Genomic DNA, 17,394 nt, shown 5'->3' on the forward strand with positions numbered 1-17,394 from the left:
TGAAGGAAGGAAGGAAGGAACGTATGAATGAAGGAAGGAAGGAAGGAAGGAACGTATGAAGGAAGGAATGAACATATGAATGAATGAATGAAGGAAGGAAGGAAGGAAGGAACGTATTAATGAAGGAAGGAAGGAATGAATGAACATATGAAGGAAGGAAGGAAGGATGGAATGAAGAAAAGGATGAAATAATGGATGACATAATGAATGAAGAAAGGAAGAAACAAATGTATGAAGGAATGAATGAAAAAATGAATGAATATAATTATGAAGGAATGAATGAAGCCATGAATGAATGAATGAATAAATGAATGAAATAATGAAGAATGTGAAACATAACTAATGTGATCTATAATCACTCACCTGTCACACCTGTCTCACTCTCTCACCTGTCTCACTCTCTCACCTGTCTCACTCTCTCACCCTCTCACCTGTCTCACTCTCACCTGTCTCACTCTCTCACCCTCTCACCTGTCTCACTCTCACCTGTCTCACTCTCTCACCCTCTCACCTGTCTCACTCTCTCACCCTCTCACCTGTCTCACTCTCTCACCCTCTCACCTGTCTCACTCTCTCACCTGTCTCACCCTCTCACTCTTACCTGTCTCACCTGTCTCACTCTCACCTGTCTCACTCTCTCACCCTCTCACCTGTCTCACTCCCTCACCTGTCTCACCCTCTCACCCGTCACTCTCCGTCGCACTCGCTCAACTGTCTCACTCTCTCACCTGTCTCACTCTCTCACCCTCTCACCCTCTCACCTGTCTCACTCTCACCTGTCTCACTCTCTCACCTGTCTCACTCTCACCTGTCTCACTCTCTCACCTGTCTCACTCTCTCGCCTGTCTCACTCTCACCTGTCTCACTCTCACCTGTCTCACTCGCTCACCTGTCTCACTCTCTCACCTGTCTCACTCTCACCTGTCTCACTCTCTCACCTGTCTCACTCTCACCTGTCTCACTCTCTCACCCGTCTCACTCTCACCCGTCTCACCCTCTCTCTCAGCTTCATCCATGTGTTGTTGTTCAACATCCTGATCGTGGGAGCAGGTGTTCTCATGGCCAAGTTTTATCCCAACATTGGATCAATTATTCGGTGAGTTTTCAACAGATTTTCATTATTTTTATGAATCATTAAAATATTATTTTATTAGAATGAACTGCTAATATTCGCCCACTTTGCTGCAGTACACGCCACGAACGCTGGGTGGCGACAGCGCACCTGATAAGTAGTGGTTTAAACTTGAACGTAGTTTAAAAAACTAAACAGTATTTTTTAACATACAAACAGTTGTGTGTTTTCGAGCTAATGATGCTAATGCTAAACACACGAGTAATACCATGGAAAGTATTTTGATAAATGTCACTTTGTAGAGTTTTGAGCGTCGTGATGACGTCACGGTTGAACGTCTCGGCAGGTTTAACGTCAACATATTATATATATATCTATATATATATATATCTTTATAAAAGAAATACACATTTAAAATAAATGATATATATAAACAGTCACAGGTTTGAATTTGTCAAATAAAAGTGTTTCAGTGAATTTTAAAAACATATTTTCATTCAATTACTATTGAAATAATTCTTCACTTTATAAAAACGATAAACTCTCAAACTGTGGTTTCACTGGTTCTCCTCGTCTCTGCTGGACCTGCAGGTACTCCGGGGCCATCTGTGGTCTGGCCCTGGTCTTCGTGTTCCCGTCTCTGATCCACATGATGTCGCAGAAGCGCCAGGGGGCGCTGAGCTGGCCCTCCTTGGTCTTCCACAGCTTCCTCATCGTGCTGGGTCTGGCCAACCTGCTGGGTCAGTTCTTCGTGTAGGAGCCACGTCTGGACCTGGACCTGGACCTGGACCTGGACCTGCTGGGTCAGTTCTTCGTGTAGGAGCCACGTCTGGACCTGGACCTGGACCTGGACCTGGACCTGCTGGGTCAGTTCTTCGTGTAGGAGCCACGTCTGGACCTGGACCTGGACCTGGACCTGGACCTGCTGGGTCAGTTCTTCGTGTAGGAGCCACGTCTGGACCTGGACCTGGACCTGGACCTGGACCTGCTGGGTCAGTTCTTCGTGTAGGAGCCACGTCTGGACCTGGACCTGGACCTGGACCTGGACCTGCTGGGTCAGTTCTTCGTGTAGGAGCCACGTCTGGACCTGAACCTCCACGAGCTGAAACTGTCTTGAGATCCTGCCTCACCTGTGCTCAGGTGGACGAGCGTCACACGCGTCTCTAAGGGAACTTGTATATATTTGTATATTTTTAAATCTTATGCTTCTTTTGTCGTCGTTTTATTGTGAAAAAAACACCAAAAAAGGGAATTTTCCACCTGAAGCTGTGATTGATTTTAACTCTTAATTTATGGACGATCTTTACCTCAGGAAGTTTCAATAAACAAAGAGTTTAAAGGATTTATTTTTAGCGCTCGTCACTTTGATTGACATGTCGACGACACTTTCTGAGTTTACATCGAGTTCAAGTTGATGTTATTCTAAAGAATCAACTCTTGCACATGTTCTTGAGAAGCTGAATCCACGTTTCTTTGGGAAAATGACATTAATATAAACATTACTGCAGTAATGAAGGCTTTTCTATGAAATGTGTGGAGAATTTACAATAAACATTTTGTAAATCGTTGTTATTGTTGTGTTTTCTTTGGTAAACAAAAGAGTTAACGAGTTATTATCAAATAAAAGTGTTTGTTTTGTCACAAACTCAACCGTGAGTCTGATATTTAAATATATATATATATATATATATATATATATATATATATATGTGTGTGTGTGAAAAACAAAAGGTTTCTTTAATAAATAATCTTTGAATTTAAAGCGCTAACGACACTCGGCTCCGTTGACGCTTTATTTTGAAAGCGCGTTTGCATTTCCGCTTTTCCAAAGCTACTTCCGGTTACCGAAACGTTCAAATACGTTTATATATTTCACGTAAACACTTGTTTTCTTGCTGACGGTTCGATCTCGACCAGGTTCGTAAAATGTTCTTTTTTCAATGTTTGTAATGACGCACATTTCGCTTTTTGACACTTAAATATGTCATAAATGATACGTTTATTTACTATCGTGTGTTTCTACAGTTAGTGCTGACGTCATAGGATGTTAAGTTTGTTTTTAACTTTAAAGACAATCGTTTCCAATAATAATAAACAATAATATTAAAGAAAAACAAAAGTCTTTTTCCATCTGACCAGGTGTGAAACTTTACCCACAATCCCTCAGGGGCGACGATCTCATCAAATCGCAGTCAAATTCAAAATGGCCGCCTTGATCTGCTCCTCAGGCGACGAAATCTGTTGACGGTTTCATGGAGACCAGAACATTATGACCAGCGTCCGTCGAGGCTGGCGTGGACCTGCCGAAACATTACGACCACGAGTGTTTCCCTCCACGTGACCCTCGACCTGTGTCTGCAACAGAGACCACACCTGGCGAGCAGGTACCAGGTGTTCGCAGAGAGCAGGAATCCTGGGAACACGGCCGTGAAATATGTCAACAATCATGTTCTGCTGATGAAACACGTGGACGACACGTGTGCAGCTGCACCGACACGCGTGTTGTGAAGCAGGTGAGACGTGTTTTCACGACAACATGATCCTGACATACATGTTTACACACATTTATGACCTTCATCTGAAAGGTACACTTTCTTTGATAGTAACGTTCACTACCTGTGTCTGCAACACAAGAGAGAAAAAGTTTCAATAAAATATTGATCGTTGCTCGAGATACTCGACTGATGCTCCAGGAAACCATCTGGATCCAGGAGTCTTTGTAAGGATTTGTTAGAGAATTTAAAACAAGCTTCAGAGGCAACACTGTGTTTGAATGAGTTAAAATATATATTTACGTTTACACTCGACACAACTTACACAACAAAGCAGAAGTAACACAGTTTTATTACAATATAATAAATGAAATACTTGAATAACAAAAAGAACGTATAAATGTGTAACCTCTCACCTACATTTGTTTTTGTTCAAGTTAAAAAGAGTACGATATATAGTGATATATGTTGATAGTGCAGTAACAAGGATATATGTGTAGTATTGTCCAGTACTTGACTCTGGTGTTGTGATAGTGTAGTAACAAGTATATATGTGTAGTATTGTCCAGTACTTGACTCTGGTGTTGTGATAGTGTAGTAACAAGTATATATGTGTAGTATTGTCCAGTACTTGACTCTGGTGTTGATAGTGTAGTAACAAGTATATATGTGTAGTATTGTCCAGTACTTGACTCTGGTGTTGTGATAGTGTAGTAACAAGTATATATGTGTAGTATTGTCCAGTACTTGACTCTGGTGTTGTGATAGTGTAGTAACAAGTATTTATGTGTGGTATTGTCCAGTACTTGACTCTGGTGTTGTGATAGTGTAGTAACAAGTATATATGTGTAGTATTGTCCAGTACTTGACTCTGGTGTTGTGATAGTGTAGTAACAAGTATTTATGTGTGGTATTGTCCAGTACTTGACTCTGGTGTTGTGATAGTGTAGTAACAAGTATTTATGTGTGGTATTGTCCAGTACTTGACTCTGGTGTTGTGATAGTGTAGTAACAAGTATATATATGTAGTATTGTCGAGTACTTGACTCTGGTGTTGTGATAGTGTAGTAACAAGTATATTTGTGTAGTATTGTCCAGTACTTGACTCTGGTTTTGTGATAGTGTAGTAACAAGTATACATGTGTAGTATTGTCCAATACTTTACTCTGGTGTTGTGATAGTGTAGTAACAAGTATATATATGTAGTTGTCGAGTACTTGACTCTGGTGTTGTGATAGTGAAGTAACAAGGATATATGTGTAGTATTGTCCAGTACTTGACTCTGGTGTTGTGATAGTGTAGTAACAAGTATATATGTGTAGTATTGTCCAGTACTTGACTCTGGTGTTGTGATAGTGTAGTAACAAGTATATATGTGTAGTATTGTCCAGTACTTGACTCTGGTGTTGTGATAGTGTAGTAACAAGTATACATGTGTAGTATTGTCCAGTACTTGACTCTGGTGTTGTGATAGTGTAGTAACAAGTATATATGTGTAGTATTGTCCAGTACTTGACTCTGGTGTTGTGATAGTGTAGTAACAAGTATATATGTGTAGTATTGTCCTGTACTTGACTCTGGTGTTGTGATAGTGTAGTAACAAGTATATATGTGTAGTATTGTCCAGTACTTGACTCTGGTGTTGTGATAGTGTAGTAACAAGTATATATATGTAGTATTGTCGAGTACTTGACTCTGGTGTTGTGATAGTGTAGTAACAAGTATATTTGTGTAGTATTGTCCAGTACTTGACTCTGGTTTTGTGATAGTGTAGTAACAAGTATATATGTGTAGTATTGTCCGGTACTTGACTCTGGTGTTGTGATAGTGTAGTAACAAGTATATATGTGTAGTATTGTCCAGTACTTGACTCTGGTGTTGTGATAGTGTAGTAACAAGTATATATGTGTAGTATTGTCCAGTACTTGACTCTGGTGTTGTGATAGTGTAGTAACAAGTATATATGTGTAGTATTGTCCAGTACTTGACTCTGGTGTTGTGATAGTGTAGTAACAAGTATATATGTGTAGTAGCGTGTGGACGTGGGTCTCCTCATGTGTCATGTGTCTCTAAGTGATTCCTCGTAAACCCAGCGGTGCTTAAAGAAGGTGAAGCTTCTCAGATCAATAGTCAGTTTCCTAATTCAGGATCTGACAGGAAGTCCTCGGCCACAGATGCCATTACTGGTATTAATTCTGAGCGTGGATTGGAAAGGGTCAGCGTGGGGTCGTCTCCAGTGTGGTGGTGACCTGACCTCTGGGACGTCTTCATCTTGTTTAAGGAAGCGGCTCCTGTTGTGGGGGGTCGAGGGGGTTGAGCAGATGCCTGGTGGTCCAGAAGGTCCGACGCTCAGAAGACGATGTTCAAGTATTCAGTACATCTCAGGTTCTAGTATTACTGTTTAATATATGTATATTAATTTATACATTTATTTTATAGTCGACATCGATACCATAGATGGATGGATGGATGGATGAAAGGATGATTGGATGGATGGATGATGGATGGACGGATGGATGGATGGATGGATGGATGGATGATGGACGGACGGACGGACGGATGGATGGATGAATGGATGGATGGATGGATGGATGATGGATGGATGGATGGATGGATGGATGATGGATGATGGATGATGGATGGATGGATGGATGGATGGATGATGGATGGATGGATGGATGATGGACGGACGGACGGATGGATGGATGGATGAATGGATGAATGGATGGATGGATGGATGGATGATGGATGGATGGATGGATGGATGGATGGATGGATGATGGACGGACGGACGGACGGATGGATGGATGGATGAATGGATGGATGGATGGATGATGGATGGATGGATGGATGGATGATGGATGATGGATGATGGATGGATGGATGGACGGACGGATGGATGGATGGATGGATGATGGATGGACGGACGGATGGATGGATGGATGGATGGATGGATGGATGGATGGATGGACGGATGGACATACGGACGGAGGGAGGGATGGATACCGTAGATCGGATGAATAGGTAGATGGATGAAGTGATTGAATCATTGACAGTTATGAATTGTTGCAGTACATTATGGGACCTGAGTGCTTTTTAGTGGCGTGTCATATATCAGGGGTTGGCAGTTAAATTCCCCTGAGGGGCCACATTAGATACTGTTGTTGAGGGTCTTCAAGACAAGACAACAGAAGGAGGACATTGTATATGAAAATGTATTCAAAGACGCTCAATAATACTATAGTATCGATGAATGTACTTTAAACAAAAAGTGTATTAGCTGCCAAGATAGTTTTTCTCTTGATTTATCCTTGTTTAAGTATAAATAATATCAAATAAAAAATGTTAGAAAACGAAAACGTTCTGAAAGTAAAGTGTTTCTTCTGTATTTGGAAGTATTTTGTAATGCAGTACTATTGATTGATGAAGTACATCAGAACTTCTTGTCTTCAACATGAGATTCATCTGATAAACTTATGACACCAACTACACACTGAACTCCCATGATGCCTTTCTGCACACTCGACTAAAGAATCATACTAGTAATACTACTAAAAAAATCATACTAGTAATACTACTAAAAAATCATACTAGTAATACTACTATATACTATCAGTATAATACTGAATAACTCACATTTCTCCTTCAAACTCTTCACTGGCTTCCAGTTTCTTTCAGGATCAACTTTAAAATTCTGGTTCTTACTTTCAGATCTATTCATGGTCAGACCTTCATGATCTGATCCAGACTTACACCCCAGCTCGGGCTCTGAGGTCTGTGGATCAGAATCTACTTATGGTTCCACGCACACGACTCAGGACCAGAGGAGAGAAATCTTTTCAGGCTGTTGCTCCTAAGCTTTGGAACGATCTTCTCTCTCTTTGCTCTTGATGATCTACTGACTCCTTTAAGAAACATCTGTGTTTGATGATCTACTGACTCCTTCAAGAAACATCTGTGTTTGATGATCTACTGACTCCTTCAAGAAACATCTGTGTTTGATGATCTACTGACTCCTTCAAGAAACATCTGTGTTTGATGATCTACTGACTCCTTCAAGAAACATCTGTGTTTGATGATCTACTGACTCCTTCAAGAAACATCTGTGTTTGATGATCTACTGACTCCTTCAAGAAACATCTGTGTTTGATGATCTACTGACTCCTTCAAGAAACATCTGTGTTTGATGATCTACTGACTCCTTTAAGAAACATCTGTGTTTGATGATCTACTGACTCCTTCAAGAAACATCTGTGTTTGATGATCTACTGACTCCTTCAAGAAACATCTGTGTTTGATGATCTACTGACTCCTTCAAGAAACATCTGTGTTTGATGATCTACTGACTCCTTCAAGAAACATCTGTGTTTGATGATCTACTGACTCCTTCAAGAAACATGTGTGTTTGATGATCTACTGACTCCTTTAAGAAACATCTGTGTTTGATGATCTACTGACTCCTTCAAGAAACATCTGTGTTTGATGATCTACTGACTCCTTCAAGAAACATCTGTGTTTGATGATCTACTGACTCCTTCAAGAAACATCTGTGTTTGATGATCTACTGACTCCTTTAAGAAACATCTGTGTTTGATGATCTACTGACTCCTTCAAGAAACATCTGTGTTTGATGATCTACTGACTCCTTCAAGAAACATCTGTGTTTGATGATCTACTGACTCCTTCAAGAAACATCTGTGTTTGATGATCTACTGACTCCTTCAAGAAACATCTGTGTTTGATGATCTACTGACTCCTTCAAGAAACATCTCTGTGTTTGATGATCTACTGACTCCTTCAAGAAACATCTGTGTTTGATGATCTACTGACTCCTTCAAGAAACATCTCTGTGTTTGATGATCTACTGACTCCTTCAAGAAACATGTGTGTTTGATGATCTACTGACTCCTTTAAGAAACATCTGTGTTTGATGATCTACTGACTCCTTCAAGAAACATCTCTGTGTTTGATGATCTACTGACTCCTTCAAGAAACATGTGTGTTTGATGATCTACTGACTCCTTTAAGAAACATCTGTGTTTGATGATCTACTGACTCCTTCAAGAAACATCTGTGTTTGATGATCTACTGACTCCTTTAAGAAACATGTGTGTTTGATGATCTACTGACTCCTTCAAGAAACATCTGTGTTTGATGATCTACTGACTCCTTCAAGAAACATGTGTGTTTGATGATCTACTGACTCCTTCAAGAAACATGTGTGTTTGATGATCTACTGACTCCTTCAAGAAACATCTCTGTGTTTGATGATCTACTGACTCCTTCAAGAAACATGTGTGTTTGATGATCTACTGACTCCTTCAAGAAACATCTGTGTTTGATGATCTACTGACTCCTTCAAGAAACATGTGTGTTTGATGATCTACTGACTCCTTCAAGAAACATGTGTGTTTGATGATCTACTGACTCCTTCAAGAAACATCTCTGTGTTTGATGATCTACTGACTCCTTCAAGAACCATCTGTGTTTGATGATCTACTGACTCCTTTAAGAAACATCTGTGTTTGATGATCTACTGACTCCTTCAAGAAACATCTCTGTGTTTGATGATCTACTGACTCCTTCAAGAAACATCTCTGTGTTTGATGATCTACTGACTCCTTCAAGAAACATCTCTGTGTTTGATGATCTACTGACTCCTTCAAGAAACATCTCTGTGTTTGATGATCTACTGACTCCTTCAAGAAACATCTCTGTGTTTGATGATCTACTGACTCCTTCAAGAAACATCTCTGTGTTTGATGATCTACTGACTCCTTCAAGAAACATCTCTGTGTTTGATGATCTACTGACTCCTTCAAGAAACATCTCTGTGTTTGATGATCTACTGACTCCTTCAAGAAACATGTGTGTTTGATGATCTACTGACTCCTTCAAGAAACATCTCTGTGTTTGATGATCTACTGACTCCTTCAAGAACCATCTGTGTTTGATGATCTACTGACTCCTTCAAGAAACATCTGTGTTTGATGATCTACTGACTCCTTCAAGAAACATCTCTGTGTTTGATGATCTACTGACTCCTTCAAGAAACATCTGTGTTTGATGATCTACTGACTCCTTTAAGAAACATCTTAAGACGTTTCTATTTGTTCAGGCTTTTCCTTGAATTTCTCGAACTCCTTTGTTGTTCTCAGTATTATCTTGATCTTTAAAGTATGTTCTTTTATTAAATATTGTTTTGATTGTTTAAGCGCTTTGTGACCCTGGTCTCGAAAAGCTATATAAATAAATATTACTTACTTACTTACTACTAAAAAAATCATACTAGTAATACTACTAAAAAATCATACTAGTAATACTACTAATAAAAAAAAAAAAGAAAAGAACTATACAAATATACTCTATACTAGTACTAGTGAAAGTATCATGATGTTCTGTTCTATGTTAGTCTTTGTATCCTTTGTCTTTGTTATTTTTCTATGTTCTTTATCTTTATCTTTATACTTAGATTGTATCATCTTGTTCTTTCTCTTCATTTCTCTTTGTTCTTGTTCTTATTTTATTTTCATTTATTTTTATGAATAATTGTTGTATTTCTGTGTTAATTGGAAAAAAAAACTATTTCCCGAAGGAGACCTGCTGAGGATCAATAAAGTTCTAACTAAACTAACCCTAACCTACTTAAATTCTACATCTATGTTCATCCACAGTTGTGATTGGTCGGCTGGGCGGCAAAGCATCATGGGTGATTGAAGGGACGACGCCTGGTACGCGATCTTGACTTTGCAACTTCAAATAAATGTGCATTTAAGCCGCGAAAGACTTAATTCCGAGTACATGTACGTGTACCACACCAGGCTGTACATGGACTCTGTGTACAACCGACCGAAGTACTTCAAACACGTGTGTACACGCTTGTGAAGTTAAACACGTGAACATGTAGGAGCGCATGCGACGGTTTCATTAGCGTCCGTGCACTCGAGCACCACAATGGCTGAAGTCTCCCGGGACGGATCGTATGTCTGCCTCCTCGTCTCCTCCAGACCAGGACACACCCTTCGGCGTGATGGACGGCGACGAGGAGGAGGACGACCCGCCGCTCGCCATTCGCCCACCGGACCTTCTAATTGGATTAAGTGGGAAGTTGCTCAGCGCGGCGCCTCGAGCCGGGATTGGGAGAGAGAGCGCCGAGTCAGCGGCGGACAGGAAGAGAGGGAGGAGGTGAGGGAGGACGAGTCGGAGAGGAGGAGTGGAAGGAGGAGAAAAAGGGGAGTGTCTGCCCTTCCTGCTGCAACCCCCCTCCCCTCCGCCTGACTCTCCTTCGTTCCTCTTACTCATCTGTTTCTGCGCCGCCAGCGAGGACACCTGCCGCTCCCTGATGATCCAGCCCTTCAGGACCTTCAGGACCTCCACGACATGTCCGTCCCGCCCGGCGTCTCCGGCGCAGCAGGTCGCCGCCTCCTCGCTCCTCAGGTGAGTGCGACGCCGCCTCCTTCCTCCGCAAACTTGTCCTGAAGTGAGACCCTCGTCTGCTCTTTTTTGCAGCGAAGCTATTTTTAGATCCGTTAGAAAAGCATGAGGACAGAACTCTGGCGCAGGAGACCGTCCGCGACCCTACCCGCCCGCTAACAAGGTTACTCCCAAGAGCGTCCTCGGGTCCCGAACCGTCAAGACTGCAGACTCACGACGGAGAACATGGTCCGGGGGTCCGATGGCCGTGAGGCTCTGAGCCAATAGTTGAGGTGTTTGGAGAGAGACCGGCTGAGACAGGACGAGCGAGGGCAATGGAGGACATCTCTGCGGGGCCGGGGCCAGGATCCCGGTCCGGCTCCATCGTCGACACCGGACAAGTCCCGGAGGAGGAGAAGAAGCTGGAGGAGAAGAAGCCGGAGGAGACGCCGGAGGAGACGCCGGAGGAGACGCCGGAGGAGACGCCGGAGGAGACGCCGGAGGAGACCCTGGAGGAGACGCCGGAGGAGACCCTGGAGGAGACGCCGGAGGCGGCGGCGACTGCAGAGGGAGGTGGCGGGGATCACCCCGGCGCGCTGGGAATTATGGCCGTGCCCGGAACCTGCTGCGTCTGCATAGAGATGGACCAGATTAACAATTGCTTGCACTCTGAGAAAATCTGCATCCTGCCCATCCTGGCCTGCCTGCTGAGCTTAGCTCTGTGCACAGCTGGCCTCAAATGGGTCTTTGCGGATAAGATCATCGAGTACGACCCGCCCACCCACTTAGACCCCAAGCGCATCGGGCAGGACCCTTTTAGCGTAGCGGCGGGGCCCACCGACGAGGGGCCGACGGCGCCCGCCCCCCGTTGGACCTCGACCCCGGGACGTCCGGAGGTCCTCCTGGAGGACGGGTCCACGCGAGGTCCCCACGACGACGGGGCCCCTCCGCGAGCCACCGATCCTTCCGTGACGCTCAGATCCAAAGCCGACCGGCCCACGGCCCCCAAGCGGACCCCCCACCGCCAGACCACGCAGGAAGTCAACGACATCTTCATCCCCACCATGCGTAAGTACACTCCGGGGTAATCTCCGCGTCAGGGTCTCCTTTGTTCTAAAGCTCAGCACTATCGCGGGTCAGAGGTCGAGGATAAATCTTAAACGGGGATTAATCTGGTGGGCTTAGAGAGCGATGTTTTAATTTTCAGCGGATGATGGTGTGAGTTTCTCTGGCGTCAGGAAGTGTCTTCTTTCAGGTCTTTGCTTGAAGAGCAGACGTGTCAGGACCTGCAGCCTCTTGCGTAGTCGCCCATGACTAAGCTCTGAAGTATCACAACACAAACCTTCTGCTCCTTCAACCTGACTTTAGTTCTTCTCCTTCAACCTGACTTTAGATGTTAAAACACAAATCTTCTGCTCCTTCAACCTGACTTTAGATGTTAAAACACAAACCTTCTGCTCCTTCAACCTGACTTTAGATGTTAAAACACAAATCTTCTGCTCCTTCAACCTGACTTTAGTTCTTCTCCTTCAACCTGACTTTAGATGTTAAAACACAAACCTTCTGCTCCTTCAACCTGACTTTAGTTCTTCTCCTTCAACCTGACTTTAGATGTTACAAATCTTCTGCTCCTTCAACCTGACTTTAGATGTTAAAACACAAACCTTCTGCTCCTTCAACCTGACTTTAGGTGTTAAAACACAAACCTTCTGCTCCTTCAACCTGACTTTAGTTCTTCTCCTTCAACCTGACTTTAGTTCTTCTCCTTCAACCTGACTTTAGTTCTTCTCCTTCAACCTGATTTTAGTTCTTCTCCTTCAACCTGACTTTAGTTCTTCTCCTTCAACCTGACTTTAGTTCTTCTCCTTCAACCTGACTTTAGTTCTTCTCCTTCAACCTGACTTTAGTTCTTCTCCTTCAACCTGACTTTAGTTCTTCTCCTTCAACCTGACTTTAGTTCTTCTCCTTCAACCTGATTTAGATCCGACGCAACCAAAGGACACTTTAAAAGTCTGACCTGCTCAAGATTTAATCATCAGTGTCATCAAGAATATTTACATTTCAAATGTTAAACGTCAAAGATTTGATCATTTATTTGAATGTTTTAATTCAGTTATTTGAATATTGAACTGTTACTTTTCATTCATTATTTGATTCAATAATTGAGTTTAATATCCAATACTTTCAAAATGATTCATGATTTCATATTTTTTACACGTAGAGTTTGATCTTCTAATTGAAATAAAACCAAAAATACCTTTTTTTAATTCAATTTGTAGTCTTTTGAATTCAATATAAAAATGCTGTTTTATGCGTGACATTAAAAGTCCAAGAAAGAAATGGATTCATTCGTTTGAAACTTTTTCAATCCAGTTATTCAATAAAAGCTGGATTTTAACATAGAAACGATTGATTTCAAAGAAGGATTCTATGCTACAATTCAAAAGTTCATTCATAGACGTCAATATTCAACTGATATCCTTCACGGGTCGGAGCGAGACGATCAATAAATGATGCAGGAGACACTTCCTGTGCTCCATTTCAAGGTCAGCGCCGGCTAATTGATGCCACTGCTGAGGAGAAGACCAGAGTCTCGTGGTCGCCGCCATCATGTTGTCGTCAGCCTGATGGACTGTCTGTGGTGACGGGGTCAGGGGTCAGGGGGCGGGTCACGCAGCTGAGTCAACCAACCAACGTCACCGTGGAAACACATCTATGTTAGGGACACCCTGGACAGCTCTCCATAAAAGAGAGATATTTATTCAGTGGTGAGCGCGGTCGCCTCACAGACAGAAGGTTGTCGGTTCGATTCCAGGCCGAGACAACCTTCCTGTGTGGAGTATGTTCTCCTCGTGTTAGTGGGTTTACTCCGGACACTCCGGTTTCCTCCCACAGTCCAGAAACATACAGAGGTTGATTGAGAACTTAGGGAAATTGTCCGTAGGTATGAGTGTGTGTGTGAATGGTTGTCTGTCTGTGTGTGTCCTGAGACAGACTGGCGTCCTGTCCAGGGTGTCCCCTGCCTCTCGCCCTATGATACTGGGATAGACTCCAGTCTCCCCGCGACCCCGACCCTGGGATGAAGCGGTAGAAAAATAATGAATGAATGAAATATTTGAAGTTCATTATAGGTCACTCTGGATGAAGAATGTCTCGGGAATCTGTGCGTTTCCTCTTATTAAGATAAGATAATACTTCATTGATCCAACGTTGAGGGAAATATGTGCAGGTCAGAGGTTACATTAAGAAAAGATAAATAAACTTTATTCATTGTTTTTGCAGCTCACGTCAACACAGGCGATGGTTTCATGACAACGAGAACAAAGGGCAATAAAAAGAACAAAGTTCAAGGGATGACAAGTATAAATAACCTAGATCAAAGAAAATAATACACAGATATATAAGAACATATATTTAAAATAAATAAATAAATATCATTTAAATATATTAACTATAAATATTGTGTCAACAATATACACTCATGCACAAGAAAGTGTAATAAAGTGTAAACATTGGTCTTGAACAGAAAAAAAAGGGAAAAGATTTAAATCAGTAAACTTTTACTGTTGTTGTTTTGTTGTACAGAATACAAAAATGAAAGAAGTAAAAATAAACAATTTATTAAATCAAATATATGGAATTGAACACTGAGAAACATTGAATAACTCAACAGTCCTGGTGAGAACATGCAGGCTCTGAGGTCTGTGGATCAGAATCTACTGATGGTTCCTGAACACGGTTCAGGACCAGAGGAGAGAAATCTTTTCAGGCTGTTGCTCCTAAGCTTTGGAACCATCTCTGTGTTTGATGATCTACTGACTCCTTTAAGAAACATCTGTGTTTGATGATCTACTGACTCCTTCAAGAAACATCTGTGTTTGATGATCTACTGACTCCTTCAAGAAACATCTGTGTTTGATGATCTACTGACTCCTTTAAGAAACATCTGTGTTTGATGATCTACTGACTCCTTCAAGAAACATCTCTGTGTTTGATGATCTACTGACTCCTTCAAGAAACATCTGTGTTTGATGATCTACTGACTCCTTTAAGAAACATCTGTGTTTGATGATCTACTGACTCCTTCAAGAAACATCTCTGTGTTTGATGATCTACTGACTCCTTCAAGAAACATCTGTGTTTGATGATCTACTGACTCCTTCAAGAAACATCTGTGTTTGATGATCTACTGACTCCTTCAAGAAACACATGTGTTTGATGATCTACTGACTCCTTCAAGAAACATCTGTGTTTGATGATCTACTGACTCCTTCAAGAAACATCTGTGTTTGATGATCTACTGACTCCTTCAAGAAACATCTGTGTTTGATGATCTACTGACTCCTTCAAGAAACATCAGTGTTTGATGATCTACTGACTCCTTCAAGAAACATCTGTGTTTGATGATCTACTGACTCCTTCAAGAAACATCTGTGTTTGATGATCTACTGACTCCTTCAAGAAACATCTGTGTTTGATGATCTACTGACTCCTTCAAGAAACATGTGTGTTTGATGATCTACTGACTCCTTTAAGAAACATCTGTGTTTGATGATCTACTGACTCCTTCAAGAAACATGTGTGTTTGATGATCTACTGACTCCTTTAAGAAACATCTGTGTTTGATGATCTACTGACTCCTTCAAGAAACATCTGTGTTTGATGATCTACTGACTCCTTCAAGAAACATCTGTGTTTGATGATCTACTGACTCCTTCAAGAAACATGTGTGTTTGATGATCTACTGACTCCTTCAAGAAACATGTGTGTTTGATGATCTACTGACTCCTTCAAGAAACATCTTAAGACGTTTCTATTTGTTCAGGCTTTTCCTTGAATTTCTGGAACTCCTGTGTTGTTCTCATTATTATCTTGATCTTTAAAGTATATACTTTTTTGAATATTGTTTTGATTGTTTAAGCGCTTTGTGACCCTGGTCTCGAAAAGCGCTATATAAATAAATATTACTTACTTACTTACTTAAAGATGTCGTTATGTTTGTGTTGGTGTTTGTGTTGTCGTCAAACATCTGTTTTCGTCTCGACGCCGTCGTTGACTCAACAATAGTTGGAGTCGGTGATTAGAGTCTGAACATGTGTCACATGACACCTCCTCCTCCTCCGTGTCAACACCGGAAACATTCTTCCTCACATTCATGGAATCTTGCTCGGAAGTACTTTGACTGATGGATGAAGTACTGATAGTGACATTTGGAAATATGTGGCTTCAAAATACTTTACGTAGATGAAAGTATGAAATGTTTGTTTGTCAAGAGTGTGTTGATATCACGATACAAGTATATGATGTATAGTGATATATAGTGATAGTGTAGTAACCAGTATACATGTGTAGTATTGTCCAGTACTTGAATCTGGTGTTGTGATAGTGTAGTAACAAGTATATATGTGTAGTATTGTCCAGTACTTGACTCTGGTGTTGTGATAGTGTAGTAACAAGTATACATGTGTAGTATTGTCCAGTACTTGACTCTGGTGTTGTGATAGTGTAGTAACAAGTATTTATGTGTGGTATTGTCCAGTACTTGACTCTGGTGTTGTGATAGTGTAGTAACAAGTATTTATGTGTGGTATTGTCCAGTACTTGACTCTGGTGTTGTGATAGTGTAGTAACAAGTATATATGTGTAGTATTGTCCAGTACTTGACTCTGGTGTTGATAGTGTAGTAACAAGTATATATGTGTAGTATTGTCCAGTACTTGACTCTGGTGTTGTGATAGTGTAGTAACAAGTATACATGTGTAGTATTGTCCAGTACTTGACTCTGGTGTTGTGATAGTGTAGTAACAAGTATATATGTGTGGTATTGTCCAGTACTTGACTCTGGTGTTGTGATAGTGTAGTAACAAGTATATATGTGTAGTATTGTCCAGTACTTGACTCTGGTGTTGATAGTGTAGTAACAAGTATATATGTGTAGTATTGTCCAGTACTTGACTCTGGTGTTGTGATAGTGTAGTAACAAGTATACATGTGTAGTATTGTCCAGTACTTGACTCTGGTGTTGTGATAGTGTAGTAACAAGTATATATGTGTAGTATTGTCCAGTACTTGACTCTGGTGTTGTGATAGTGTAGTAACAAGTATATATGTGTAGTATTGTCCAGTACTTGACTCTGGTGTTGTGATAGTGTAGTAACAAGTATATATGTGTAGTATTGTCCAGTACTTGACTCTGGTGTTGTGATAGTGTAGTAACAAGTATATATGTGTAGTATTGTCCAGTACTTGACTCTGGTGTTGTGATAGTGTAGTAACAAGTATATATGTGTAGTATTGTCCAGTACTTGACTCTGGTGTTGTGATAGTGTAGTAACAAGTATACATGTGTAGTACTGTCCAGTACTTGACTCTGGTGTTGTGATAGTGTAGTAACAAGTATATATGTGTAGTATTGTC

The 17,394-nt window shown here is 41.4% G+C and overlaps 2 protein-coding genes across 5 annotated transcripts in view; both read left to right on the top strand.

The window, feature by feature from the left end:
• slc38a9 (solute carrier family 38 member 9) overlaps nucleotides 1-1,953 on the top strand; it is a 41,134-nt gene extending 39,181 nt beyond the window's left edge. Inside the window, exons 14-15 of the mRNA XM_087790446.1 lie at nucleotides 1,007-1,096; nucleotides 1,664-1,953. Coding sequence (XP_087646572.1) covers nucleotides 1,007-1,096; nucleotides 1,664-1,829 — 256 coding nt within the window. The 3' untranslated portion in view covers nucleotides 1,830-1,953. The remainder of the gene's footprint in view (nucleotides 1-1,006; nucleotides 1,097-1,663) is intronic.
• Nucleotides 1,954-10,849: 8,896 nt separating this feature from the next.
• The window catches only part of nrg1 (neuregulin 1), a 41,098-nt gene continuing 34,553 nt past the window's right edge, over nucleotides 10,850-17,394 (top strand). For all 4 annotated transcript variants that reach the window (XM_087790447.1, XM_087790448.1, XM_087790449.1 and 1 more), the window contains exons 1-2: nucleotides 10,850-11,001; nucleotides 11,074-12,045. In XM_087790447.1, the coding sequence (XP_087646573.1) occupies nucleotides 11,313-12,045 (733 nt within the window). In that variant the 5' untranslated portion in view covers nucleotides 10,850-11,001; nucleotides 11,074-11,312. The remainder of the gene's footprint in view (nucleotides 11,002-11,073; nucleotides 12,046-17,394) is intronic.

The sequence above is a fragment of the Callionymus lyra genome, chromosome 5 (assembly GCF_982586985.1).
Source record: "Callionymus lyra chromosome 5, fCalLyr1.hap1.1, whole genome shotgun sequence".
NCBI classification, from domain to species: domain Eukaryota; kingdom Metazoa; phylum Chordata; class Actinopteri; order Syngnathiformes; family Callionymidae; genus Callionymus; species Callionymus lyra.